Below are 27,999 nucleotides of genomic sequence, written 5' to 3'. Positions count from 1 at the left end.
CCAACATTCACTTGGTGAGCACAAAATACACAAAGCTGTTACAGTCTATGCTTTTATATCAAATGCAAATATGTATATACAACCATGTACAGTGTTCAATACAATGAATACAATAATCTCAAAACACTTCATTAATACGGTCAGGTAAAGAATATCAGAGTTGAAGCTTTTTGCACTTAACATGTTTGATTATCGTAAGTATTAATATGACTATAAATACAAAATAACTTAGAACATTAGTCAGTTTGTTAGGTGTACTATTGTTTCATACATGTTGCCTATTATTACAGGTACTTTAAAGGAGGCTCTCATAATAAAAGTTGCTTTTAATCACAGGTCCCCTATGTGGCCAGTGTTAGTTGCCGACGATATGAAAATCCTTTCACAAAAAAGTGCTTAACAGTAAAGCTGGCTACAAAGTCAAACATGGCTTCAAGTTCAAAGCCTCTCATGATAAATATCTCTCATGTATGGTTTAAAAACAATAAATATCAGTGAATAATAAGTACATTAAGGTTAGTTAGTTTAGTTTAAGCTGAAATGCCCTTTAAAATACTGCTCAGTATTAGCATACAGTGTTATTTAAACTCAGAAAATAAGATGTTCAGGCTTACATAACAATCAGAGGAGCAGCCACAATGCACTGTTAATAAAACTTAATAATAATTAAAAGACATGTGAAAAAACATCATTAATATAGACACGTATTTTTAAATGCCAAAAAACCCTCTGCATTAAACAGAATATCCATGATATGATTCTGAATGAGAAAAATAAAATAAGACCTTGTGTCTGTGTACAACATTCAAAATGCAGTAAACGTGTTGTGAGAATAGAGCAATCTGAGGATTTATCTATATTATCGATCATTTTACCCTGTAAAACACAGACATCAAGATTACCCTGTGAAAGGAGATTGTGTCTTCTGTGTCTTGGACTCATCTAAATGAGAGCAGACAGAACAACAAAAGACTATTAAATGGCACAGTCTCCTGCAGCCTCTGTCAGCCTTCACGTCATCTGGAGGCTGGGAGGTCTTCAAGCTGAGGAGAGGACAGTGTTGTCGGGAGAGGCTGAGCACGGACCCACTGTCCTCTCACTCCAACAGCTCAGACGCCTGAGACAGCCCAGTGAGTGAGTGTTTTCCCTGCAGTCTGTCAGGTGTGTTTGACCCTTCCCATGGCAGTTGTATTCAGTGTAGAGATGGCTGGTTGCTCTGAGTCACTCATTAAGGCCGAGTGATTGGTTGATTTCTACTTGTTGTTTATGAGAAGTGTGTTGTTTCTCCAGTTCTTTGGCCTCATGCATCGGCTTTGGGCAGGTCTCTACCTGGCTGTATTTTCCTGTAGGAAAGACATAATTCATCAGTGAGATATTGATATAAAAACGTATAACTGCATAGAAAATAACAATCAGTTAAAAGTGGAGTTATTTAATCATTTACTCTAGTATAGATTGGCTCTTTGTGTGACTGTCTAGATGAGCAGAAATGCTATGAGATTAGATTTTCTTCAAGTCAAACACTGCTGTTGGCTGTCTTTCAAACAGATCTAGGAGATGTTCACAGTGGTATTTTGCTCCTAACTAAATTTAGTCTTTGACTTCAACATGAAAGTCTTCACAACCTATTTCTGTTCAATTGCACATTTGCACAACAGCTCTGTGTATGGGGCTGAGCACTGACACCAATTTGGTCACATTGATTTTGGAAAAACATTTATGAAAGCACAGAATTTGCTTTACTGCTCTTTCCTGCAATTGTCTGGAGACACGGTGAAGGGAAACAGCCTAGAGCATGTATTTAAACAGAGGTGAGATGGTCTGATGTCTATGGGTGTGAATGAACATACTCGTGTTTTGTCAGGGAGGCTTTGTCGCAGGTGACCTCTGTGAGCTGCCCCCCCTCCTTAGTCAACGTCTGAACCCCCGCCAGTTGTATACTGCCTCTAGAAATGGATATACCCTTTAGCTTCACTTCTCTGCACACACACAAAGATTTCAGATATGATAATGACAACTTGGCGATCTACAAAAAAAAAAAGAAATTCTATTTTGTGGAAATATTTTCCAACCTCTACTTACCCATTAGTGGTTCCCTCTCCGTCTTCAAGCATTTTCATGCCTGGGACTTTCTGTCCAAAGAGCTTCCTTGAGATGGACATGAGCAGGCCGCAGTGATTTCTGTAGCAGCAGGTGACGTCTACCACCAGGAACACCAGCAGGAAAATCACCATGACGATGCCAACCACGCTGCCTTTGGTCATGCTGCGGCTGCTCACTTTGGAGGGACACATGAGAGAGTCAAGATGACCTAACTGAAAGTATGGAAAATATCCTCATTGTGGCAAGAAACGCATTTTTGTCAGCGCTCCCAGTTCGCAGTTTAAGCCACATGTCCTGGCTAAAGTGCATGGTGTGGGGACTTGTTGGGGGGGGGGGGGTCACATACCAGGCTGTTCTCCAATGGTGAAGTTGAACGTGGCAGGGACAGATGTACCATTAGCATTGACCGCTGTCACCTCCAGTTGATAGTCAGAGCCGAAAGGCAGGTCTTGAAGGGAGATAGAGTCAGTATTGGATGGCAGCTCCATCTCTTTCCACTCTGTGCCTTCTTTATCCTAAGAGAGCATAAGAGAGCCCTGAAGGAAACAAAAGCACCAAAAAAAGAGCCATTCACATACAGAATCACACCGTCTCTTACCTGTCTGTATCGTATGTTGAAGTGCATCAGAGGAGATCCACCATCATCAATCTGTTTAAGAGGGACAGAGAAGGAGTTGCTCTCTATTTTCATCCGATCAACTGACACAACTGGACTGTCTGGTTCACCTACAAGATACAGGAGGCAGAAAGGAAGGAAAGAGCTGATGACAATGCATTCAAATTCAACAGTCATGAATAACAATCAACACCTCGTCTTTGGATTTAGAAGTATCTACTTATACAGGCCATTGTTTTTAGTAGTACAGTTTATTGTTTCACAGTTGAGTAGGTGACTGTGTGTAATTTACCCTCTGAAGATGGATGACAGCGGATTACATGGTGTCATCAGTAGCATGAAGGAACATCAGGCAGATGATGATGACGTCATGGAAACGTTAGCACGGGAGATGAAAAAAAGATAAATTAGTGATGGCAGATGAGGAGGAAAAACCTTGCTTACTAGACATGTGCTGTGCACCAAATACATGTGTGAACGTTTGTGCTCCACACATTGCATGAAATATGGGTTCAGTGTGTGTAACACTTACGTATTCCCTGTGTGCGGACTGCCTTTGTGTCTGAGAACTGTCCCACTCCCACTGCATTCGAGGCAGCCATACGCACTGTGTACGTCGTGTACTGCTTGAGGTTGGTGATAGCTAGAGGACCTACAATAGCAAACACACACACACACACACACACACACACACACACACACACACACACACACACACACACAGAAAGACACAACATCAGTTGATGTGCATGATTAAATGTTATTTAGGTATTTATGGCAGGATAGATTTTATGGTTTAAGCACTTTAAAGCAGAAACGATTAACTGACTGATTTCTCTTTGAGTCATGATGCACCACTGCAAAGCCTGTTTGAGGAGCAGATGTCTAACCTGAAACTGGGGCTGCGATCTCCTTCCACTGTTCTGCTGCACTTTGCCTCCACTGTAGAATGAAACTTGTGATTGGTGTTCCTCCACTGATGGGCAGGGTTTTGAGGGCAAAGAGGACTGAGGCTGGTCCAGGTGAGACTGACAGGTAGTGAGGCATACTGGGCTCGGCTGTGAGTCAGGAGGGCAGAGAGGAGGGAGGGGAGGATGGAAGAAAGAAAAACAAATATTAGAATTGTAAGTCAGGTGCATGATTATAAGTGAAGATGAAATCTATGACTTTTTTCCTACACCAAAGACAGACATTGACTCTTACTGTATATTGCAACATCTCTTGATGCATTTCCAGAGACACTGACAGCCATGCAGGAATACAGTCCACCATCAGAGGGCATCACCTCCTCAATCACCAAAGCACCATCGACAACACGGACACGAGCAGAGGTAGAGTCCTGACAGGGAGAGGCACAAAAAGAAACATCCAATCAAATATGAGACCAAACATAAATCTGTAACGCTCAGATTTCATGTTGTTGGAGGAGCTGGACAGTGCTAAAGGCTACTGAGGCTCTAACATGGAGCTGACTGGAGCGCTGTTTGTCATATAGCTCAGGCAGCTCTGGGGCTGCTCAAAACTGCGTGTGTGTGTATGTGTCTATACACTCTTACCAGTGTGCGTCCATTGTGCTTGTTGAGCCAGTGTAGCTCAGGCTGAGGATGGCCAGATACGTTACAGGACACAGACACACGCTGACCCACTGACACACTCTGCTGCTCTGCTGACACAAACACCTCTGGGGCCTCTGAAATACAACATCTCTCTTATCATAACAGTCACCACCTCGCTAGAGTTTAAAGAAATGCTGAGCAACACATGTCCAAGTGTCAGTATAGTTCAACTGGATAAAGTAAATCAATTGAAAATCATTGTCATGCTGATGATTAATGTGAAAAACAATAAAAAACTCAACTAACCAAAAACATGAAGCATGATGGTGGCACTGCTCTCGGCTATCTTGTTGGTGGCGGTGCAGATGTACTCTCCGTAGTCAGCCCTCGCAACAGACGTTATGGTCAGCTGGCTGCGGTCTGAGTTAAAGTGATGGTGTGAAGGGTCAATTGTCATCGGCCTGGGGGCAGGAAGTGGAGAGCAAAATACACTTTGAGTAATGTCGCAGGGATTTGTTATTCATATGGATTCAAAAGACAGTGTTATGTCACCCAGATATTTGCAGATGCAACTTAATGGAGGATAAGAGAAAGAATGAGGCCAGCAGAGGGAGAGACGATACTTCAGAATAGTAACAAAACTGATGAGGAAATTTGTCTCCTTTCACCCTCTGACACACAGATAAGATGCTATGCAACAATAGCAACAAGCCGGCTGAGAGTCAAGGGCATTTGTCTATATATCAACACAAAGTGACACAGTTTTGTTGCAGATGATAGATTGTCTGAAGCTAAGGTTGAAAATTAAACCAATTTGATATTTAGAAAAAACATTTAAGTCAGCTGAAATGAAGGATAGCAATGAACTGCAGTGAAAAAGCCAACTGAGAAATAACGCATACTGTTAGTCATTAGACTTCTGTTGTGGTGTAAAAGAAGTAGAGAGAAACAGGTTTAGATCAGCTAAATTAATTCCATATTAAACTTGTACATTGTTAACACACTGATGCAGAATGTACCTCTCTGAGCAACATTTATGGGGCCACAAAAAGTAACCAACTCTCCACAAGTCAGGACTTACATGGTCCAGGTGATGTTGGGTTTTGGTAGACCGTCCACCAAACACAGCAAGGACACATTGGTTTCTGGTCCAGCCAACACTTTTTTCTGCTCTTCCTTCAGATGCACAGTAGGAGGAGCTGCGTGGGGGAATTATATTTGAAGCAAACATTATATTTCATTTACTTGAAATACAAAATGCGTTCATCAGCAGAGTCCCTGACACTCAGCACTGTGTTACACAAGAGTCAGAGAGGATCTTTGTGTCACTGATTACCCCCCTACCACTATTTAATGGTGTGAAAAAGACACTGACCGTTGACTACAACAGAGACAGAGAGCTGCTGATAGATGGGCCTTCCTCTGATCTGGGCCTGACACACGTACGTCCCAGCATCCTCTCTTTTCACTTTTTCAATCAAGAGCGTGTTATCAGGCAGCTGACGCACACGCCTTCCCCCTGAAGTGAGAGAAAATGCAGAGCGTGTTGGAAAGAAGCAAAGGCAGAGACAAAAACATAAAAAAAGACAGTTATATTTCTGGGTGAAAACCCCTTATTCAGCCATAAAAGTGCAGCTGGACAAAGTACACTGCAGAGCTCTTTATGCTATTTAGCACAAGAATCGTTGAACTCTTGCAGAGCCTTGATGTTAGTTATAGCAGACACAAATCTAAAAGATATTTCTGCAGGATTGTCAAAATGATATACAATCATGGGTAAAAAGCAAGTGCTCACTCAAATACAAAGCATATCAGTGTAAAGGTCATGGGAATATTGACAAGAGCTACATCTACAGATCAAAGACTGTCCCTGGGTGCTGGGCATACCATTTGAAGGGATTTCTTGCTTGTCTCTGAGCCAGTGAACAACCACCGCTGGCTGTCCAGTCACCAGGCAGGGCACCACACCATCTGTGCCCTCCAGAAACTCATGGTAGGTGGTGGTGCGGCCAAATGATGGACCCTCTGCCAAAAGAGGAGAGGCTTAAGATGCTTATTTTGCACACAATAAAGCAACAAAACGAGTGCTATCATCATCAAGATAAACAGGGTTTGGTTCATTAAACAAGACCTCGTACGCCGAAAATAAGCATCTTGAAGATTTCAATGGACATGTTCAGCGTTCAAGTATGTGTGTGCAGTCAGGTGTTACATACCATGAACATACAGCTGCATCATAATCTTGTCATTGTGTCCGTTGTCGAACTCACACAGACAGGTATAACTGCCCGCATCCTGTATCGTAGCCTTCTTAATGATCAGTTTAGAGGAGGTCTCATCCACCTTGGACACCTTTTCTTCATCATCGATGTCTTCTCCATCCTTTTGCCACGTTATGTCTCCATCTCCTCCAGCTGGGACAGGAGGAAGAGAGACAGAGTGGAGGCTCATTTCCTGGAAGAGGCTCAATCTGAAACATGTCACTCACATGGACAAGTTTCATGAGCCATCAAACGAAGACTCACCTTTACACAACAGTAAGATCTCGTTTCCTACCGGAACATCTGGATTACTGGTAATGATTTCCATCTTTGCATCTAGAGGAGGAGACAAGAACAATGATTGTAGAACTGATAGTTCTGGCCAGATTAAGCTGATGACAAAACAAATTGATGCAACATCCACATCACAGCAGAAATACCCATTTTAGAGTCAAGGTGAATATTACTATTTGTCATTTGTAATCTAAAAAACAGACTGATGTAACACATGTATTTTGTGCTTTTCAGGCGTGAGTTTATCCGTCTAAGTCTGAAAAGACAGATGTGGTCTGAAGCAACTGACATGTAGGTCATCAGAAGTGAATATATGAACCAAAACTGATAGTAAAATGTAGCTGGTAACTTTAATTAGAAATTTACAATACTAATATTTGTTGTTGGAATATTATTCTGCTTTATCACATTTTATATCCCACCAAAGTAGACCTTAGATCTTAAGCTTTTACACCGAACACTCAAACAGAACAAAATCCAGACTTTCCCTGTTAATACAGATTTGTGAGGAAAGCTTCAGATTTCCTCAGTTACTGACTGCCTGCACTTTAAAATGCCAGCATAAACTTGCATTTACTCGCAGTCTCAATATCTCAGCTATGCAGCATATATCAAAACATCTCATCACAACAACGTCTACAGATCTTACCTGTGCCGTACATCAGCAGCAGCAGCAGCAAGGCCGTCCTCAGGATGAGAGCTGATTGGTTCTTCATGTTCACCTGGCGGATGATTACCAGTCCTATATGACTTCAAATCAAAGCTGTGCAATCAACCCAGCTGGAGATAAAAGTGCTTGTCTGACAAAGTTTACAACACCCACTAAAAATCTGCTATGATAAAAAGAAACTTCAAATATCTGTAACTCAGTCTCCCGCTGACATGCAGACACCTGCTGCTTCCTATTCACCCAACATAGCTATGATGGGGAGAGGGTCTGTGTCAGGGGTTATATAGGGCCACAGCAGAGATGAGAGGAAACAAGAAAAGGGTGGAGGAAGGGGGAGAGAGGAAGCATTGCTCTCTCATCCTTTAATCCCACAGGGTTACTGTTGGTCATTCATGAAGACAAATGGGAGGTGACTGAATGACGTCTGTCCCTCTCTTTCCTTTCCTATGTCTCACGTTGGTCCCAATCTATACTTTGTCTGTCTCTATGTTTCTATATTTTTTACCTCTTTTCTCTCTCTCTCTCTCTCTCTCTCTCTCTCTCTCTCTCTCTCTCTCTCCAAGCTACCGGATGATAGCAGGGGAGGCAGCACCCCAGGGGAAGAAGAGATGGGGAAAGATATTTTTATCATTCCATCGTTTTTTCCCCTCTCATTTGAAAAGGGTGACATTGTTTTCGAGCACAAACACGTATGCCAAATTCACCGCACTGCCATCGCTCACGTGCTGAAAACGCACTTCCTTTAAGACGCCGACCTTAACAAACCCCAGTGACACCCCCTCTACTACAGAGGAAGCATATCCTTAACTTTGAAAAACAGCCCATGTTCTGTGATTGCAAAAGGAACTGAATTTGATCGTTTCTATCGAGCGACTTTTATCTTTTCCAAATCTTATTCCAGCACAAGCTTTTGTTTAAGCTGCCAAGTCAAAGTCAAATCAAAATAGACTTCAAAGACTTTAATGTGTAAGAGGCCGACTTTTTCTCATAGCATAAAAAGTACAGGTGCAAATAATAAAGTTAATAATATCTGAATTCCATGTAGTTGCTCCAGTTCCAGGTCCTGGTCCTGTAGTACTGTACTCTGTCACACTGTCATGACTGCTGTAAAGTAAAGGCCACAGCAGCTAAATGAAATGTCTTTGACCAGATGTCACAATGAGAGAGAGCTACTGACTTCTGTTAGCGAGCAGCAGATTGATATGTGTGTGTGCTCTTGCGCAGTCCTGATTCACTTCAGGATGTGGTCACTGATCATGATTAGAGCTTCACTGGGAACACACACAAACACACAATGTAGCTTTGTCTAATCAGTCATCTGTCAAAGCTCAACAAACATGATCTGATGGCAGCTCAGGGCTTTGATGGTGAGCATCCTGGAACCAGTCAGCATCAAGCTTACACAGAGAGAGAGAGAGAGAGAGAGAGAGAGAGAGAGAGAGAGAGAGAGAGAGAGCAAGCATGTGCTTGCATAGTATTGGTTAAAATCACTAAGAAAGTGCAAGTCTGTGACGTGTCAAAATGTTTCAGCCTGCAAAAATCACATTGTGGGTTCATCAGAAAACTCTTTCGTCAGTTTTGGTCATCACCCGACATTTGCTGCGTCATGTTTTAACAAGCCTGGAATTAACGGGTCAAATGATCGTCCTTAACTGAAACACGTAAACTCTCACACAAACGAGCACACGGCTGACGTCACTGCCCTTTCATCTACCTGCCTGCTGCCAGTCAAGTTTTGTTCCTCTGGGTCCTATCACTTCTATTGGCCAACAGCCAGCCTGCCCCTCCCACCTCTCCCCTGATAGCCTATCAGTGTGTCCACGCCGCCGTCCACCAAGCCAATCAAAGGACATAGAGTCCAAAGGGGCCACCTATCAGGTTGATTATCAGGAGGCGCTATTATGGCTCATTAGAATGGAGTGTGCTCGTAATGAGGGCTGTTAACGAGGGCCATTAACAAGGGTGGGCACACACTGACAGCTGCTCCACATCACTGTCAATTTAGCTGCGTTTTTTCTTGCTAACTCTGATAATTGATAAAATTGGTGAAATTCATGTCCGCGTTGGTTTTGAGCAGGATTCAACAACAAATGGTGAAGATACATGAACATGTTCATGTAGTGACACAGGGACCATGGTTTCTAAGTCTTCTGGCCCAAATTCAAAAACCTGCTGATGTCCAAGTATTTCATAATGTTTAAAAGTAGGTGTGTTTCTCCTTCCGACAGGAAATGCAGACTTTTCTTTTGTGCACGTACCTCTACAACAACCTTGCAAACTGTTGTTGAGGCAACGCACAGAGCTGACTGTGAACGGGGCAGAGGCTGTGTGTCTCCATCTGTGGTTAAAACTTCAATTGAGATGCATATTCTGAATGTGCTGTAGGCATGTCCAAAGTATGCTCCTAAACCTTAATAATGTTGGTATATCTCACATGTCGTACTTGGAAAATGCTCCATTCAGAATAAGGCCTACTCTGAATATCAAAATGGGATTTGCTATAAAATTTGGAATATTGTCACTGTTTATTTTGTTTATTTCAGTTTGACATTAATGAGCTACAGGTGGGAGCCTGGAACAGAGCCTTTCTCAGCTCTGTGTTGAGTGCTTAAGTGGATAAGGAGGGTAGATTTTGGAAAACAATCTAATTTGTCCGGTGACCAGAGGTGGCATATCTACTTTTGAACAGAGCTTTGATGAAAACTCTTCTAAACCTATGCTGACATGTTGACACAGTAGATGAACGTGAACTCAGTGACTTGCTAAGGGACACATCGGCAGGGCGTCTGCTTGTGGACATGTACAGTGTGCTGGCGTGTCTGTTTTCAATTCTGTCGACAAACACACAGACAATACACAAAATACGTTGTATACAGTAAAAATGGAATCCATTTACGTAACACATTTTTGTGTCTGCGCTCATACAAAAACAGTGTATGCACAAGTGCAGCCTCATGTAACACTCAGACTGACAGAAACAATGATGTGACAGCTGAAGACATGAGGACGAGACAGGCAGGAAGGAGAGAGACAGACAGACTGACAGACAGACTCTCGTGACTGGAGAAAACACACCCTCGCTCTCCGCTTTGTGCGAACAGAACAGACCTGTGTGTGTGTGTGTGTGTGTGTGTGTGTGTGTGTGTATGTGCATTTCCTCAAGTATCTTTACTTCACAGATAAGCTCGGCTCAGTGGGTTATATAATTAGAACCACAGTAAACAGTGCGGTCTAAAGCCGTACCTTTCACAAGCCAGGTAGTGAAGGAAGACTAAACATCACTCATTTTTTCCTCACCTCATGAGATGCTATCTTTGGCGGTCCAGACCATGAACATCCTTCATGAAGAGCTGAGAAAAATATTAACAATCGTTTGTCCATTCTGGAAAGTATGTTAATCACCAAACGTCATGGACAATCCTGATTGCCATGATTGTATGAGCATGATACATATATGCAAAATGCAACAAGTGCTGTAATGACGTCTCGAGCCAAGTGAGTGGCTCATCAGTGTTGTTTGCAATATTGTGTATGGACGAATGGACATAATATGGATGGATGCAGATTCACAGTCTTGGTGTCAGAGTCACGGAGTTTAACATTTGAGACTAAACACAGAGATTAACCTTCACATATGCCAACTCTTCCACAGAAATTAATCAGAACTATATTTTATAACAATTTAAATCAAATTTCCACTGCTGACAGGAAAACTGTATCAAAAATTTAAATACTAAGTACATCAAAATGAGGAGCAATCATACATCAATCATTATGCTGCAGCTGTGTTTTTATAACTTGGTTAGGGTGAATATTTAAAAGGATAGAGAGTACATAACAGCTTATAAAGCCTGGCTGTAAAATATGTGATGCTCCAGTTCACTCAGCTTATGAGTGTATGTAGACCCCCAGCATGGCTAACGCTCAGATCTATCTATCTATGTCTGAATTTACTATTTACTTTACTAACTTATTAATTATCACAGTCACAGTAATCCAAGTAGTGATTACTCCTCGCACGCAGAGCCGCGCTTTGTGCTCAGTAGAATTATCAGCCTTACTAAAATAGCTGCAGACTGGCTTTAAAAACAAAAGACATACTTCCTTTTCTCTGTTGTCATCAGTGTGAAAGTGACTGCTGCTCGCTATATTTATCCAGCTTATATTTATACACACAGAAGACAATAAAGGAGTCGCCTTGAGGTCATCAAAACCTCTGTGTACGCCAACCATTGTTGTCACATAAACAGCTGATAAACAAACACTACAGTGTGTTCTCCTGTGCACCGCATGTGTGTGTATCACGTCTATTCTGGACCGGTCCGGCACTTAGCCAGACCCCTGCACCTCCACAACGGGAGCGACCAGGACCATTTCCTGCTCCGTGCTCCCTCTTCCTGACCTGTCTGCCATACAGGAACCTCATAGTGGATTCATACTATGAAGACAGACAGGTGACAGACGTGGTCTTCTCACATCTGTCTGCTAAGTTTGCTCTGAGCATCCTTGATTGTCATAAGAAACTGTGGTGGCTAAGAGTGGTACGAAGTGCTATTACGGTACCAGCCATGTCAGTCATCAAACAGCTGGGCAGTCTAAACAATCCCGAATGTTGCAATTAAGTCTCTCATCAGATGTTTCATCTGAACATTTAGAACATCTAAACCCACTCTGGCAGATGCAGCTGCAGATGTGCTCTTGATGTTCCATCGCGCCAATTAAAAGGCAGCCTGCCACATCAGATCGTGAGAGCTGGCGACAGAGCACACATCATTTTATATCAAATGGAGGGACTGAGGGAAATGCTGCTGACGCATCCGCAAAGTTTGAGGATCTGGACATCTTGTCAGAATGTTGCTTATATGTAGAGCTTTTTGCCACTAAGTTCCTATCCTCAAATCTTTTTTTGACATGTCTAATGTGTGAAAGCATTTCGGGTCTGTTTTCTGATTGAAACGGGGAGGAGAAAAGTCCTAAAATTAAAGAAGTACCCTTAATTCTTCACTCATTCAGTCCACCATCAATCTGTCATCTGAAGCCACTCTGCGTAGTTCAGTCAGACTATAGACGGCTCTGTCAATGTTACTGTGCATCACTGAAATTCAAAATACAATCAGCAGCAACAATAGAAGGAAGACAGATGGTAGGCTGGGGTGCAGTCAGCTTGTCTAGAAACCAAGCATCTTTACATGCATGCTTAGACTAATCAACTATCTTTAGCAGACAAACAAAACAGCTACAGCCCTGATCCCAAAAAACCTGTGACGCTGAGTAAAACTTAAATAAAACAGAAGGTGACACCTTGCTAATCCTTTCTGACATATGCTCCATTGAAAAGAAAGTCGTGGAATGTTCCAAAAACACCTGTTTGGAACATTCCACAGGTAAACAGGTTGATTGGTAACAGGTGATAGTATCATGATTGGGTGTTAAAGGGGCATCCTGGAAAGGCTCAGTCGTTCACAAACCAGGATGGAGAGAGGTTCACCACTTTGTGAACACATGATTGGATGAAGGATGTCACTTAACACTTTGTTAAACTGTTGTTGGTAAAGACACTTTGTTTACAAGTGATTGTATTCTGTTTTTCTTTATGTTTTACACAATGTCCCAACCTTTTTGGAAAAGGGTTTGTACCTAATGAGGCGGAGTACCTGCAAGCTGTTCCTGCATCTCTGCACTCACGTCTTTGATTAAGATGTTGACAAAATTTTCTTTTTTTAATTTAAACTCATTAACTTGCTCAGACAAGATTCAAATTAGATTCCATCAGTTCATTTACTAAAAAATGACATATAACATGCTTCTGTTACAATGGGGCACTTCAGTTAAAGTTTCCATTGACATTTTGAAATGAAGGGGAAGTTGTTGACCCATTCCCAGAATGGAGGCCTGTTTATTTGACTTATAGTTTATTTTGCATGCCATCACATGAGTGAATGAATTCGAGTCAACACTGCAGCAGGCTGTGAGCGGTTTGCCAGCAGCTGATATTTTACTAGAACTTCCGTTAAGGATGTTTTCTTCCAAACACATGCAGCCTCTCATTTAGCAGACATCATTAAAACTCGCTGTCTTGAATGGCCGCTGTGCTTTGGATTTTTAGTTGTTTAATGTTGAGAGAAAGAGGAAAAACAGAGTATATTTTGTGAATGGCTGTTGATCTGGTAAAGAGCTTGTGGGTACAGGACATGTCAGTCAAAACGGGAACAGCAGCGCTCATGAGGATGAGGTAGATGTTCGGTAACACAGTGTTGGGCGAACTGGCACGTAAGCTCTCCATGCTGTATTACTCTAAGCTATTTGTTAGTGAGTCTTATCTTGGCCTCTAGTGTTAACTGAGACCTTTTTCTTTTGTAGAGCTGTTGCCTTGGGGAGTTGATGAGGGGAAAAGGGATGATTTCATACGTAAACACGTACAGTAAATCCTCTCTCTGTTTAGCACTCTCACAAATGGGGAAATAGCAACCATTGGGCCAAGTCTGGTCCTCCAAAACCTGTTGAAAGAGATGTTGGTCGCTGTAATCATTCTCTCCTGTCCACACTGGCTGTGCTTCCAAAGTAAGTAAAGAGTTGGTCCTCATTTTGTGTAAAACCCTTTAGAAGAGCCTGAGCCACAAAATAAGTGGGTTTTTTCCAATCTTCCTATCTTTTAAATACAAAATTCCCTTGTTGTATTTTCTGGACAGTGTTTCCTTGCCGAGTGACACATCAATAGTAACACAAAGATGAATACTTTGTATTAAGAACACAGAACGTTTGGAATAAATCAGCTTTATTGGAGTAACTCAAATTGTTGAAGCCACCTGTAAAGTTTGGTTGAATTTTGAAATGTATTTTTGCACAGAATGAGGATTGTGGATTTCATCCACCATCAGAATCACTGGAATAGCATAAGGAGGGGATCTCTGCACAGCCAGTACAGACAGGTGGGATAATTACAGGGACCAAAACTTATATATATGTAATGTACATATGGACATGTGAGTGTGACTTGACAAAAAATCACCTGCACCCATCTTTTAAGTTTGTACTGAGACGTAAGAAGTCTGTGACTGATGCTCAAAGTGAACCTAAATGTGACCCTGAGCGCTAACACCCGTGTACGCCTGCCATTCTGATGATGTGACTTGGAGCTGGTCAAACCTACGTGACTGTCTGAGGCTCTTTCAGGGATTTCTGCTGTTTATTTTGTTTAGTTTTTTTGGGCCCCGACCACATCCTTTTGCGCTCTACAATGCGACTCATACCGTCATCCCTGTCGCCCCCCTAGAACACACCCACTCCAAGGCATGTGTGTAGTATCATGCATACAGGAAGAGAGACGTGCAGCGGGAACAATGGAGAGACAGGAGTGACGGCAGGCAGGAGGTGTATTGCATGTGGCACATAGATGGGACACGTTGTCATTTTTGTAGTATAGTATATGAGCTGATGCTGTAAATTTGAGGAATCATCTGAGCTGGTTCAGTTGTTGCTTATTTACAGCTTACTAAATGTGGGTGAAAACACACATATTGCTTTTTTCCAAGCTACTGTAGCTGTCATATGCTGTCGAGGCATTGGTCGCACAGAAAAGGGTGTGATTTCTTTGAAAGTAGGTTGGAAAAACGACAGACACCACCCGTCCACTTCCTCCTCCTCCCCCTCCTAGGCTCTATGTCAGACTCCGAGTCTCTACGTGACTGGTCCAGGGTCTGTCAGTGCCAGTGGAGGCCGCCATGGCAGCAGATAACGCTAACTAGCTTCCTGCCATTACTGCTAATTGCCCCACGGCCCGGAACTGTGCAGACACCCTGGGTGGGGCGTGACTGAGGAGTGTGTATGCCTGTGTGTGTGTTTTACAAATTTAAGTTATTCCCATGTCTGCAAATGCTTCCTACCTATTCACATGGCTGAATGTATCACTGTGTATGCCCCCTGTCGTGGAGAAATGTGGTTGATGTGTTGTCAGTATTGCCGGTGCATTCATAGTAAATGGAAGAGAGGATGAAGGATTTGCAGACAATGGAGGGATGGATGGATGGGAAAGATAGCAGCCAGACAGAACGCGTATGTTGTCTACATCTGTCACAAAGAAGATGATGTAAGGTCCGTAATGGAAACTGGCTTCACAGCTATGAGCTGGTTGAGGTGAATTAAAATATTTGAAAATCAGTTGTATTCTAGGGACCTGGATGTGTTCAATCTTAAGAATGTACGGTAAACACATTATGTTGATAGATGTCACACAGATGCACTCTGTATTTATAAAAAAAAAAAAAAATCAGGACAAAGCAACAGTTATGTAAGAAAAAAGTAAACAGTATATATTGGGGTATCTATTAGGAGGATCTTGACAAACACAGACCCAGTGTTATACACCATGCTGCCATGTACTGTAGGCTGTATAACAAGAGGGCATACAAGGGTGATGGTGCATCAGTGCTCCTTTCCTGTGTCATACAAAAAGGGAGGAGAGGATGTTTAGCTGTAACTGTATGTTATCACCGGTCTATCTGCAGATGTCTACAGCAGGCTATATGACCCTGGGGAGGGCGGCAGCGGGCTGTATGTATCTAACAAGGACATCAAGCATGGACAATTTAGCTATTCAAATTATACAGAAACATAATGCATAAAATTGTTCAGCTTCAGGGCATGCAGGTTTAATGAAAAAGAAATCTAAGTAGCTTATTTTCTCATTACAAGGTTTGTGGTTAAGTTTCAACCCTTTAGGGTAGTGAGTGTAACGTGTGGGGCATGTTTTCATAACTGAAAGGAAATAGTTTGGCATTTTGTGAAATACCCTAATTCAATCTCTTGCTCAGAGTTAGATGAGAAGATTGATCTCACACATCAATATTGTGCAGATGCTTCCGTATCTGTAGAGTAAATGTGTGGTCTGAGTGACGGCTAGTTAGCTTAGCCTAGCTTAAACAGTGCAAAAGGGGAAACAGCTAGCCTGGCTTTGCCCAACAGTAACAAAATGTGGAATGACTTAACATGTATCTTCTTTGTTTAATCAGTACAAAAACTGAAGTGTAAAAATGACAGTTTGCCATTTTACCGGGGGTTATGTGCCAAACAATTAGCCTACTTGGCTGAGAGTGGAGACTTCAGGAAGTTATTGCTGCCAGCCAGAAAATACTCCAGCACATTACTCTGCAGAAAACACAGACTGTTTAGACTTTGGTTTTTGTGCAGACTGAGCAAGATGTAATGTGTTAATTATTGCACTTCAGAGGTGCTGAAGAGCTGATTTAGTCAGTTTTGGACAGAGACAGGCTAGCTGTTTCCCTGTTTCCAGTCTTTGTGCTAAACTAAAATAAGTTTTCAACAATTATTCGGGCTCCAAACTGTAAAAGCAACTTCGTCCCAACAACTTTCGCAGGTTACTTGATAAGCTAATTGGAGTCGAGGTTCATGTGACCTCAGATATGAACAGTGTGAAGTTCGTAACCCTTGGACCTAAGAACCGTATTCCAAACACTGTTGGTGATCAAAAACTTTTGGTTGTCCTCAACTGGAGTTTCATCGGATAAATGTGAGCATTGCTCCAGGCGGAGGAAGCCAACAGACTTTAGATGACGGCTGACTGAATGTTAGAGACTTTAAAAAGATTACAGGATCTTCTGAGGAGTTATTGGCTATCTTGTGTAAGTGTGTATGTCTACAGTATGTTGATGAGAAGAGGGCATCAAAGCAGGCTAACATCCTGTGGGCAGCCCAGGGCAGGACCAGTGGGCACAAGGCGGCAGCGAGGTGGGTGTCCTGGAGCAGGCACCACACCGTCTGCCTCCACACACACACACACACACACACACACACACACACACACACACAATCCCCCTCCCGGGCACAAAAGGCCACCATGTAATTGAAGTAGTGTCAGAACTCAAGGGACGGAGAGATGGGAGGGACACACAAACACAAGCACACACTCAGAGGAGCTGTTCTACTGCATTGACCTCTTTAACTGGGTTGATTCCTCCTATTTACATTTGGAACATTTTCCAATGTTGTGTACAATTTAAAACTCAAATTAAGGACAAAAATAATGACTGAGGAGTGTGCTTTAACACTTATCAGCGGTTTTAGTCAAATTAACGATTATTGAGATACAAATGATTGAAATGCTTTTGTGTGCCTTCAGAAACCAAACATGACAGAAGAGAGCTTATTTAAAATGCAGTATAAGAGCAGGATGTGAGTGGTGTTTCTCATTACAGCTGTGTCAGCATTGTCCAGATGGGACTGAATAAATGTAAATTCACAATTTGTGGATTAATTTCTTATCGTGTTATCATGTAAAATGTACTCTTATTGATGGCCGCTGCTCAGGCTGTCGCACTGTGCTGGTAGAGGTGTGTGTCACATTCATGGCTGCATAGAGAAACACATGAGCACAAGAAGAGAGTCTGGCTATTTTGTGTAAACATGTATTTAATAAAGTTATTGATTAGAAATACCTGATGTGGAACTGAAAACATGTTCATTAATATGAGTAGCATAAATGTTCAGTCTTGCTTGGCTTGTCAAAGAAATGTTTTCTGTAACGCAAGGACATGGAGTTTTTTGAACTACAGTACATCTAATGGCAAACCAGGACTAAAGATACATTTGACTTCTCAGGACTTTATGCAAGCTATAGGGAACAAACTATCGTGATTGGGGATGTGATCACAACTCTGCAAAATATGTGTCTTGAATAATTCCACTGTGTTGCAAGCCTGTGATTCACATCTCAACGTTTAGGAAACAAAACAGATTTTAGATTTATTGTAACATCCTCTTTCTGTATTGTGATACTGTTTAGTGCATGTTTCCCCTGAAAATAAAGAGTACCTTTCAAAATCTTTTAATTTAATTCTAAGTGTGCCAAAACAGTGTAAGTTTCAAACAGCAGCACTACTCAGCAGAGTGTACACAGACTGTTCACGAATAAAGTTTTCCTACTCTTATGACTGTGTGTGCGTGTGTGTGTCTCTGAATCTGTCAGTCCGAATCTGCCGGACTGTCTTTGCTGTGGTCTTTTCATGGGTGACTGTAGTTGTATTCTGTGTGGGACTGACTACTGAGAGTCTGCAGAAACAGTGGTGATGTTTTGCTGCCATCTACAGGTTGAGTCAAATAAGTCTCAAGTAAATAAGTGCTCAGTGTCAGTGAAATCATGCTTTCTATCATTTACGTTTAATAATGACTTTGATGACTCGTACTCATAAGGAGGAGTGTCTCCCTCTGCCCTTTGTGCCTCTCGCTCTGTTGTTGCCTGCAGAGTTGAGACATGTTTGGACACGGTTGCCTTTGGTCTCCAGGTGTGTTTAAAGAGACAACCACAGCGAAACATTGTAGGCAACTGCACCGCTGTATTTCCACCACAACATGTAAACATGCAGATTGAGAGATAAGAACGGTGGGCAAATCATACACTTTTAAAGTCACAAATATTCAGAATTCCAAGAACACAATATTGATAAATATGATACTACAAAGGTCTGTAGAGGTGCCATCCAAAGCCGAGTATGAATACTGTCACTAAGGTTCCTTTTAACATATAGATTAATTGGTGTTAGTTGGTTTACTGTATGTAAAAACACTTTGTAATTTTTGCTCTAGAAAACTGTTAATTAAACTTCTACTTCTGTTATCAAGTTTTTAATAAAAGCATTAATAAACAACCGCATGCTCACACGTGCAACAAAGAACAGCAGATCGTGAAATGGAGTTGTGTTTACAGCCTTTCTGCTCTATTTTGCCCATAAACTTCAATTTTGCCTTTAACTTGCTAGAAGCTTGACATTTTTTTTTTTTTAAATCTACCACTCCTTTGCATCAGCTTTGTGGCTCCATGCCAACCAGGTCGTGCTCAAACGTCTTGTCTGAAAACGTAAAGGGATGGTTGTACCATGCATGTGTGAGCAGTGAGCAGAGCAGTAAGACTCAACCATACATTCCATAACATGTGCAGGCTGGAGAAAGAGCTGCACAGTGCAGGGTATATTCTTATGATATTCACCTGTAATGACTGAACATGGTCCTCAATGGAGCATTAAAATGTTAAATATTCATGCTTTATTAATGTTACCTTTATTAATGTTATCCAACAGTGACATTTACCTGGAAATGACTTTCTTTCTGAACCAGGCTACTGTCACATATTTAGGAAGTTAGTTCTCAAATTTGTGACATTAGCTGGGTTCACTGGGTCAGTTCAGCTTAGTAGCAAGTTTGTGCCTTCAGGTGAATGTTCATTCCTTGGTTTGCTGAGAAACCAAAATACACCAACCTCTACATACATATCCCTTACAGAGAACACTTTAAAGGCCCAGTGTGTAGGATTTCAAAGGATCAACTGGCAGAAGTAGAATATAACATGCATAAGCACGTTTTCATCAGAGTACAACCACCTGATAATAAGTATAGTTGTGTCTTTGTTACCTTAGAATGAGCTCTTTATGTCTACAGAGGGAGTAGGTCCTCTTCCATGGGGTCCGCCATGTTGCACCACCATGTTTCTACAGTAGCCCAGAATGGACAAACCAGACACCAGCTGTTTTGTGGATGCTTTGGAGAGGGAAGGGTGAGACGAGGGGTATTCATATGGTTGCAATCAGCAACATCACCACTTGATGCCACTAAATCCTAAACACTGGACCTTCAAGAATAAAAGAAAAAGATAATCAAGTACAGTGCGTGTACTTATAGACAGTGAGACACTGAAGGAACGAATGTCGATTCAGTAACAATTCAATAATAAAAAGCTGAAAGACCGTAATAATAATAATACCAACAATAATAATGATAACAATAATTCTAAACATGTTAACTAATCACTCCATAAAAAAGTTTATCAAATTGTTAACTTACAATAATATTCCCATAAAAAAAGTAGAAATGTGTCTGATAAACACACTAACAGTATAACTGGATAGATGCGTAAAATAACATTATAGTTATTAAAGTGAATAAATCATTAAAACCTAATGAACTACATTCCTGCTCCTTTCATTATCTTCTGTAAAGAATTTAGCAGATTGAAACTGGTGGGAAAATTCAATGTCAGTCAATGTTATTGTAAAATAACTAATTTAATGAACCAAATAATTAGAAAGTAATTAAGCATTTACTAGGTAATTATGCAAAAAAATTTTACTTGTAGTTATTACTAAAAACAGTATGCATATTCGTACTTAAGTAGTAATTACGCACTAATAGATAGGGACAAATTTTAAAAGTACGCAGTACTACAAGTATGCAGTAATCAGCACAAAAACGTTTACAGTACAAAAGTGACATTATGTTAGGATAACATGCAAGTTAGCAAGAGGTCGGCAATGTGCATCATGGCTGTTTTAATCATGCTTAGTGGCAGAAAAACAACAATATAAGCCCGGAGCATAAAGGTGTAATAAGCTCAGCTGTGAGGGAACCAAATGACTGGTGGTGTAGCAGCATTTCCTTGTTGGCGGTTTAACACAAATGACATACAAGTACACGTTTCCTGCAGAGGGTGACCTTCAGTAGATGCAGCATTTACATCCTGGATAGATTTTATTGACAAGATATTTATCTAATTATTCATTTCAAAGAAGTCAGTTGTTATGTAAAAGTCAATGAAAAGCATTCAGTCATATGACTAATATTAAAATCAAAAGTAACTCTGGGAATTTTGCACCAAACTCCTACGTGCTTGGTAGGCCTTGGTTTTTATTTCTACAGCTCTCCCCCTCTCTGCGGTGTTTCAATCCAAGCTCCAAGGCAGAGGGAAGCTCTCATTCTCCAGCTCTTGGCGAATAACTGACGTGAATCTGGCCAGCTGCTCTGAGCTGAAATGATTTTTCCAGTCTCCCACAACACCTAACATAAAAACACACACACACATCACATGACCGCAATAAATCTCTGATATGAAAGGAATCAGTTTAGTAAGAAACTAAAAACAGTCAGACATTTTCATGGGAGCATATCTGATCACACCACAGTCCACCAGGGTTGTACTAACCCGACCTGATCAGCTTAAAGCGGGGTGACATTTCAATCCAGTCAAAGCAGAGGAACTGATAATGGACACACGGAGCCTCACCTTTCCTGAGGAATGGAGATTTATCGCTGTCCATCAGAACCTTGGGGACCAGGCTGAAGTTGGACATGCTGTTGACCTTCATGGTCTTGAAGGAGCAATGCTCTGCTATCTTCTGGATGACTTCCTCACTCAGATTACTGCCCAAGAAATCTGACAAACTCCTGAGAGCTGCAGGGAGGTCCTAGAAGAGGACATGGACATTCATTCATTTACGCGAAGCATCAGGCCTTTATCTTATGAGGGCCGTTCTCATACGAAGAACGTTCTGCAATACTTTGGCTGCACTGCTTCATACAGCTTGACTACACAAGAGGCATTTAAGCTGTGATTGTCATCGTTCGCCATGTGTGACAGAACAGTTTCTATTTTAATTAATACCGTTTTCTGCACATATGGCACAATGGACCACATTTACTCAGTCTGTTTTGCTCTGTTTTCTTTGTGTAACCACAGTGATTGCACGTTGGACTCTGCTGTTTCATATCATGTAACTTGAACACCTTTGGGTTTTGGGATTGCTGCTCAGACAAAAAAGCAAATTCAAGACTGCAGTTTGGTCTGTGGTAACATGTTTTCCAGTTGGAGCCCTAGAGTTAAAAATAAGACAGAAATAACAAATGGAAAATACTGTCTGTCTCTTGAAACTGTAGCAGAACTATGCACCACACGGCTGCTGCTGGAAGAGACAATTTTTTTGTTCAACAAGACATTTAATGGATGGAGTCAACCAGCAAATCTGGTCTTCAGTGTTTTACCTGAACCATTTCTTCATATGTGATGTACATTATTCTGTCTCCCAGCTCGGTGCGTCTCCAGCTCTTCACATGGTCTGTCCATTTTCCAAACAGCACTGCAGACAACACGGACATTGGACCACAGAGCAGTCAACCACGACTCTACGTTGGCAATGATGACAAACAACGATGGCTTTGTCTTTCACAATCTACTAACATCCAAAATCTGTTCACATGCTCTGACCTTTGCCCTCCAGGAATTTGGCCATGAACTCATCAAAGGTTCCCGGATCATCGAGGAATCCGGCCATCTGGTGAAAGTAGTATGAAGACACCATGACGTCCTTAGGGTTCCTCATGACATAGACCACCTGTGGCAGTTACAAATAACCATGATAGATGTTGCCAGAATGAAGCAGACAATAAGCTCCTGGATGATGTTCCAGGAGATATGGACCCAGACATTTAGGAAGAATCTGTCAGTGTTTTCTCATGTACAATAACTCAAGCTCTCAGGGCTGCTGATGACACACCTACACAGAACAGACATTCACACAGGAAGTATCCACACATTTACCTTGGCTTTGGAGGCGTGGAAGGAGGGGGGCATGAGGTGGTAAGGAAAATGTGTGACCAGCGCTCGTGGAGAAGTCAGCTGATCCACGACCACTGCTAACCTCTTCTCCTCCAGCCAGGGGACTCTGTCCCAGTTAGGAATGGTGTGGATCGGCGTCAGATCCCCACCATTCAGCACCAGCGGGAGGATCTCCTGCATCCAGATTGTACCTGCAGAAGAGAATAGTAACAAGTAACAAGCCTGCTATAACTAATGTCTGCAATAAGGAAAAGACAGAGCGATAAAGCAGCATTAAATGGTCCAAATGATATGGTCAGTGGTCTTCAAAGTCTGACACTGTGGGTTACCCTTCAGACAAAACTGAAACAAACAATCCCCACTTGAACCCTGTTTTTTGGCTTATATTTGTTTACATTTCGGCAAACTGGTACCATTAAAATTATGCTGAATTGGCTATTAGTAGCTCCAATTTGAAATGTACCCACAGCTGCACAGACAACTCTCACTTTTCAACCCGCTGCATGCTGGGATGGCCATGGTTCCCATGGTCCTGGATAGGCATAAGAAGCTATAGAAAGTAACTGAATGAATGAACCAAGAGCACATTCTGTTTCAAGCACACATCATGGGCTCATTGGCCACACGACACCAGGTGCTAGTCTCAGTCTGCAGCTTGTTCTGTCTGTCTTCCTGCATCTGCTTAGGGAAACATGGACACCCATAGCAAACTGATGTTTGTAGCATATTAGCAGGATTTTAAAAGAGATGGGAGGAACAGGCTTGTACTGCATGCTCGCAAAGACTTCTGTCAAACAGGAATGAACTGAATGGAAATGGCAACTACAGAGTTGTTACAGAACATTTCACATCACAAACACCACATAAAGTAAGCTTTGATGATCACATCTGCTGACTGTATGCTGTGTGCGCCTCCACACTGCTGCCATGCCAGCGTGTTTACGTCTGCAAACTCGGGCAAGATCCATCTTGCCCGAGTTTGCAGACTTGACCTCACTTGAAAATCTGACTTGAACGACCGTTCCATTGCACTTTTCCTGTCCTTTTAAATTTGTCTCATGTGATAAATTATACCTTTTTAATCATCATCATTTAGATTATACTACATTGGCTTTGAAGATAGATAGATAGATAGATAGATAGATAGATAGATAGATAGATAGATACTTTATTCATCCCCAAGGGAAATCCTGGGTACTGATCCGGTCGGGTTATTATTATTATTATTATTATTATTATTATTATTATTATTATTATTATTATTAGTGTGTGTGAGAGTCCCGGGTCTGGATCCCGGCCCGGGTTGTTGTTATTGTTATTGTTATTATTATTGTTGTTGTTGTTGTTGTTGTTATTATTATTATTGTTGTTATTATCATTAGTGTGGATCCCGGGTTGGCATCGGGTACTGACCTCCAGAAGAAAATCCACTGATAGGCTTAAGCTTATTCAAAACGCTGCAGCTCGACTATGAACCAGAACCGGGAGCAAAGAGCACATTAGTCTAGTTTTAGCTGCTCTGTGTTTGACATGAGTACAGATGCACAGACGGATGCACCTGGTTTTCAAAATAAAAAAAAAAAAACTTCTTTCAGACTCTGATGATCAATAAAATATTTTTTGTTCAGTCTCTCTATGCGGCCCGGTACCAACGGTGGTTGGGGACCGCTGCTCTATCGCACAACATCAGTACTGGCAAACATTTTTCGGTTCGAGGAACGTCAGGAAAACTTTCCCGAAAATCTCCCCGGGAATGCTTGTTGTGAGGGTCAAGCCGACGGTGCTCTGCACCTCAGGGGATAAGCCCGCTGCGAGGCAAAGGATATAAAAATAATTTGAAGTCTTTATCCTGATTCTTCGCTAAACTAAAAACTACTTGAGTCTGACTTGGATACACTGACCTGACTTTGGATACGTGACCACCACGACGTCCTCGTCTTTAAACGTGAATTCCTGCACAAACTTCAAGCTCTCTGTGCAGTGAGTCTCTTTGGGAAGTAGAAGTCCATGATACAGCATATACATCTGTTCAGAGGACATTGTGTTGACTTCTGAGTCAGGAAATCACGGCGTGTCGCTTCCTCACCTGCTACACCTGCTGCGTTCTCGTCGTGTGGGAAAATATGGAACTAGGACATTTGGGCGCACAAAAGAGCACACTAGATAACGAAACTTCGTGTGCCCCAGTCTTTAGCCTCCAGAGTCCTCTCACATATTATTATTATTATTATTATTATTATTATTATTATTATTATTATTATTATTGTTGTTGTTGTTGTTGTTGTTGTTGTTGTTGTTGTTGTATCGTTCTCCGTTATTTTGGTGCTTTCAATGCTTTCAGGTGTTGCCGCTTCTCTTTCATTAAATCGCTGATTAGTACTGTGTCCGTTTCGTTATAATTATATATCCGAGCAACGCGAGCTGACTGCAAACTAACCATCATAAATTAAACGATACAAGGCAATAAGTCCAACTTATTGGGAGCGACGTGAATGCAGCACATTACTTCCATTTTCAGGGAGCGTTTAGGACAAAAAAACATTGCTCTGCTCCGCCTGGTCAGTGGGATAACGGTATCACAACTATGCTCGCACTTATGTGAGCTCACACTCATTTCTAACCGCATTGGACACACGCACACAGACACACAGAAACTCACACACACATACCGTTTTCAAAGCGGTAACTACAAGTATAAAACCGATGGACTAAGTTAGTTTAATCCCTTGTCTGTCCTCTATCGATTTTCAACAGCATCTTGATGTTAGCAAGGACAGTTTTTTGTCTTTCTCTGCTGGCTGACGCCCAGTTTCTTCTCAGGTTAAACTGGCTCAGAGCTTATGCAGTGGTGATTCTGGCCGCTGCTCATCAACACATAAGGCATTGATTTTGCAGATGCTGCTACTGTCCTCACATCAAAAGACCTTTGCACACTGTGCGCTATTGAAAGAAGAGAGAGTCATGAAAGCCACTCCTGGGACAAGGTTGACCTGAGATAGGTTTTCACAAGTTTTAGTGCAGGGAAGCAGCTCTCTCCCTGGAGGCAGCAGTGAATGGAAGAGATACCAGCAGACAAAGGGCAATGCTGAGGTTTCCATCAAGATCCAGAGGCTGCTCCTTGTAAATGGGGATGAAGATACTCGATCAGGAGAGCCGCGAACAGCAGCCCTGACCTCCAGGACCAAGTCCTCAGGATCTTTGTTGTGCAGTGTTTTCTCCAGTTTCTCTTGGTTGTCTGAAAGTTTGCCACCCTGAAGTGGCACAGTCTCTGACATGTTTTATTTTGCGAATATAAAAGGACATAAATATCTTCCAGTTTTGAAAATCAGTCCTCCAAGTTGTTGAGGGCTGTGTCCCCTATGGACAGGTAAAACTCTTGCTAAATCTAGAGTGCATTGCATTTCTTCGCTGCCCTCAGACAGGAACTGGCAGGTTGTTTTCGGGTGTCTTTTCTCAGGAAATGTCCTCTCAGTCTCTCTAGCATTGGTTTGACAGGCAGCTCAAGTCCACTTTCCCTGAAATGATCCAGACGCACTTCACCCGTTTCTCATTGAAGTGTTTCAAACTCTTGACCTCTACAGAATTTTGCTGACATGCTTGATCTGATAGAATATGTTGAACCAGATAATGGTGCACAGTGCAAGTCTCCATGTCTCAAGTTCACCCTTTGTGCTGGTTGTAGTGGACATTGTCTGAGTCCTTCTGCACTGAGAGGACATGGCCTCCCATCTGGTCACTGACAAAGATTTTACTGTTAAGTGCTGAACATGTTCTGCCCAGCGTTGCACAGAGCTAAATAAGATTTGGAGAACACCAAAGAAGGAGATTTCCATGTAAAATGCAGTGTTGAAACAGACTTTCAGGCTGGCCCTCACAGAAATGACAAAAAGACAGTTGGAAGTAGTTGTCTCTAAGCACCTGATTTATAGTCCCTACATCTGGTGCTTTAGGGCAAAAACATGGCCACTGGTTATTGAGCTATAATTCACAAAAAGCCTTCGCAGGCTTTGATATTGCATCAGTGTGAGTTTACGTGTATTCACATGTATGCAGCCTGCATGTGGAAACACACACACACACACACACACACACACACACACACACACACACACACACACAATGTGACAGCTGAAAAGAGGTGATTAACAGATATGAGAGTTGATTCACTGTACCTGATTTGGGGTAAGTCACAGCAAACACATCGGTGTCTTCCACAGAGAAATTTTGGGCGTATTCCAAGCTTTCCATGCTATGAGCCACAGGGGGCAGGTCAATGCCACGGTACTGAATATACTCGCAGGAGGACATGATGATTGTGCCTGCCTCAGAGGTTTAAAGCTCTGCACTTGGTTCTTCCTGTAGTCTACACAGTTCTCCTCTCTCTCTCTCTCTCTCTCTCTCTTTCTCTCAGTCCTGGTAGTTTCTCCTGTTACAGTCCCTTTTCCCTGAGCTCCTTGTTATTTTCCCCTCTGGCTGGCAGGAATGGTGATCAAGTCCATACTCTTGCTCTTGTTATGTGTGCATTAACCTGCACAGTCAGGATTTGTACGTACCACCCCGATGCTGGAGTCACAGCCCTCTAATTCTCATTGGAAATCACAAGGTCAGGTTAATGTCAGTGTCAGTGGAGCCTTCTCTCTCGAACAAGTAAGCTTGATTTTGTTTAGCAACCACATACACAAGTAGCAACAGTGCATGAACAGAAAGTAGTGTGTATGTGTACTAGGTAACAGCCAAGCCTATTGTGACACGTCAATAATGCGAGCTTTGTTGGACTCCAGAGGCCCCAGCTGAGGGAGGAGTACGAGAGAGGCAAAAAAATGCAGGCAGTGAGCTAAAGTAACGTGACGGGGGAAAAACACGAGGTGTAATGACTGAAGAGGTGTGTTGTGTGACAGGATGGTAGAAGAAATTAGCAGAGAAGGCCACGAGCACATACAAATTCCTCAGAGCCGGCTGTTGAGAAGTTTCGCTGTGCTACATGCAAACAATGCAGGCTTAGCCACCCTAGTTGCCACGGTGTAAGGTTGGTGCTTTTCAGATCATTGAGGGATTCAATGGCTGTCACCCCCACGGTCCCTACTGTGAGCGTCTTTTAGCTGAAA

At 42.1% G+C, this 27,999-nt stretch overlaps 2 protein-coding genes across 4 annotated transcripts; both read right to left on the bottom strand.

Annotated features, from left to right (window-relative positions):
• On the bottom strand, positions 1-7,728 carry ncam3 (neural cell adhesion molecule 3). Its single transcript, XM_076737501.1, has 17 exons — positions 7,480-7,728; positions 6,801-6,872; positions 6,492-6,689; positions 6,163-6,300; positions 5,651-5,794; positions 5,357-5,474; positions 4,582-4,736; positions 4,276-4,409; positions 3,923-4,058; positions 3,610-3,777; positions 3,252-3,371; positions 3,012-3,014; positions 2,702-2,829; positions 2,450-2,618; positions 2,083-2,278; positions 1,851-1,979; positions 1-1,343 (listed from the first exon to the last, which is right to left on the bottom strand). The coding sequence occupies exons 1-17, from the start codon at positions 7,544-7,546 to the stop codon at positions 1,301-1,303; spliced, it is 2,118 nt and encodes a 705-aa protein (XP_076593616.1). The 5' UTR covers positions 7,547-7,728; the 3' UTR covers positions 1-1,300.
• Positions 7,729-17,911: 10,183 nt separating this feature from the next.
• On the bottom strand, positions 17,912-27,587 carry sult2st3 (sulfotransferase family 2, cytosolic sulfotransferase 3). 3 transcript variants are annotated; one of them, XM_076738305.1, is made up of 6 exons: positions 27,067-27,587; positions 22,877-23,085; positions 22,544-22,670; positions 22,321-22,415; positions 21,566-21,746; positions 17,912-21,339 (listed from the first exon to the last, which is right to left on the bottom strand). In XM_076738305.1, the coding sequence occupies exons 1-6, from the start codon at positions 27,200-27,202 to the stop codon at positions 21,224-21,226; spliced, it is 864 nt and encodes a 287-aa protein (XP_076594420.1). In that variant the 5' UTR covers positions 27,203-27,587; the 3' UTR covers positions 17,912-21,223. The 3 variants fall into 3 exon arrangements, with proteins under 3 accessions (XP_076594420.1, XP_076594419.1, XP_076594421.1); XM_076738304.1 differs by lacking the exon at positions 27,067-27,587 and adding an exon at positions 24,796-24,934 and having other exon boundaries at positions 17,918-21,339; XM_076738306.1 differs by lacking the exon at positions 27,067-27,587 and adding an exon at positions 24,796-24,934 and having other exon boundaries at positions 17,918-20,137.
• Positions 27,588-27,999: the final 412 nt, after the last annotated feature.

Source organism: Chaetodon auriga, chromosome 8, assembly GCF_051107435.1.
Source record: "Chaetodon auriga isolate fChaAug3 chromosome 8, fChaAug3.hap1, whole genome shotgun sequence".
NCBI classification, from domain to species: Eukaryota; Metazoa; Chordata; class Actinopteri; order Chaetodontiformes; family Chaetodontidae; genus Chaetodon; species Chaetodon auriga.
This window is presented reverse-complemented; position numbering and strand designations above follow the sequence as displayed.

Bases quoted from the DNA above. Each gene is read 5' to 3' on its own strand.
- sult2st3 (XM_076738304.1), bottom strand. From the start codon at position 24,934: ATGTCCTCTGAACAGATGTATATGCTGTATCATGGACTTCTACTTCCC. The intron at 23,086-24,795 runs GTCAGTGTATCC...TCTCTTCTGCAG, and splicing joins GGTCACGTATCCAAAGTCAG to GTACAATCTGGATGCAGGAG. The intron at 22,416-22,543 runs GTCAGAGCATGT...TGTTGTCTGCAG, and splicing joins CAAATTCCTGGAGGGCAAAG to TGCTGTTTGGAAAATGGACA.
- ncam3 (XM_076737501.1), bottom strand. From the start codon at position 7,546: ATGAAGAACCAATCAGCTCTCATCCTGAGGACGGCCTTGCTGCTGCTG. The intron at 6,873-7,479 runs GTAAGATCTGTA...CTCCTCCTCTAG, and splicing joins GCTGCTGATGTACGGCACAG to ATGCAAAGATGGAAATCATT. The intron at 6,690-6,800 runs GTGAGTCTTCGT...CTCCTGTCCCAG, and splicing joins GATCTTACTGTTGTGTAAAG to CTGGAGGAGATGGAGACATA.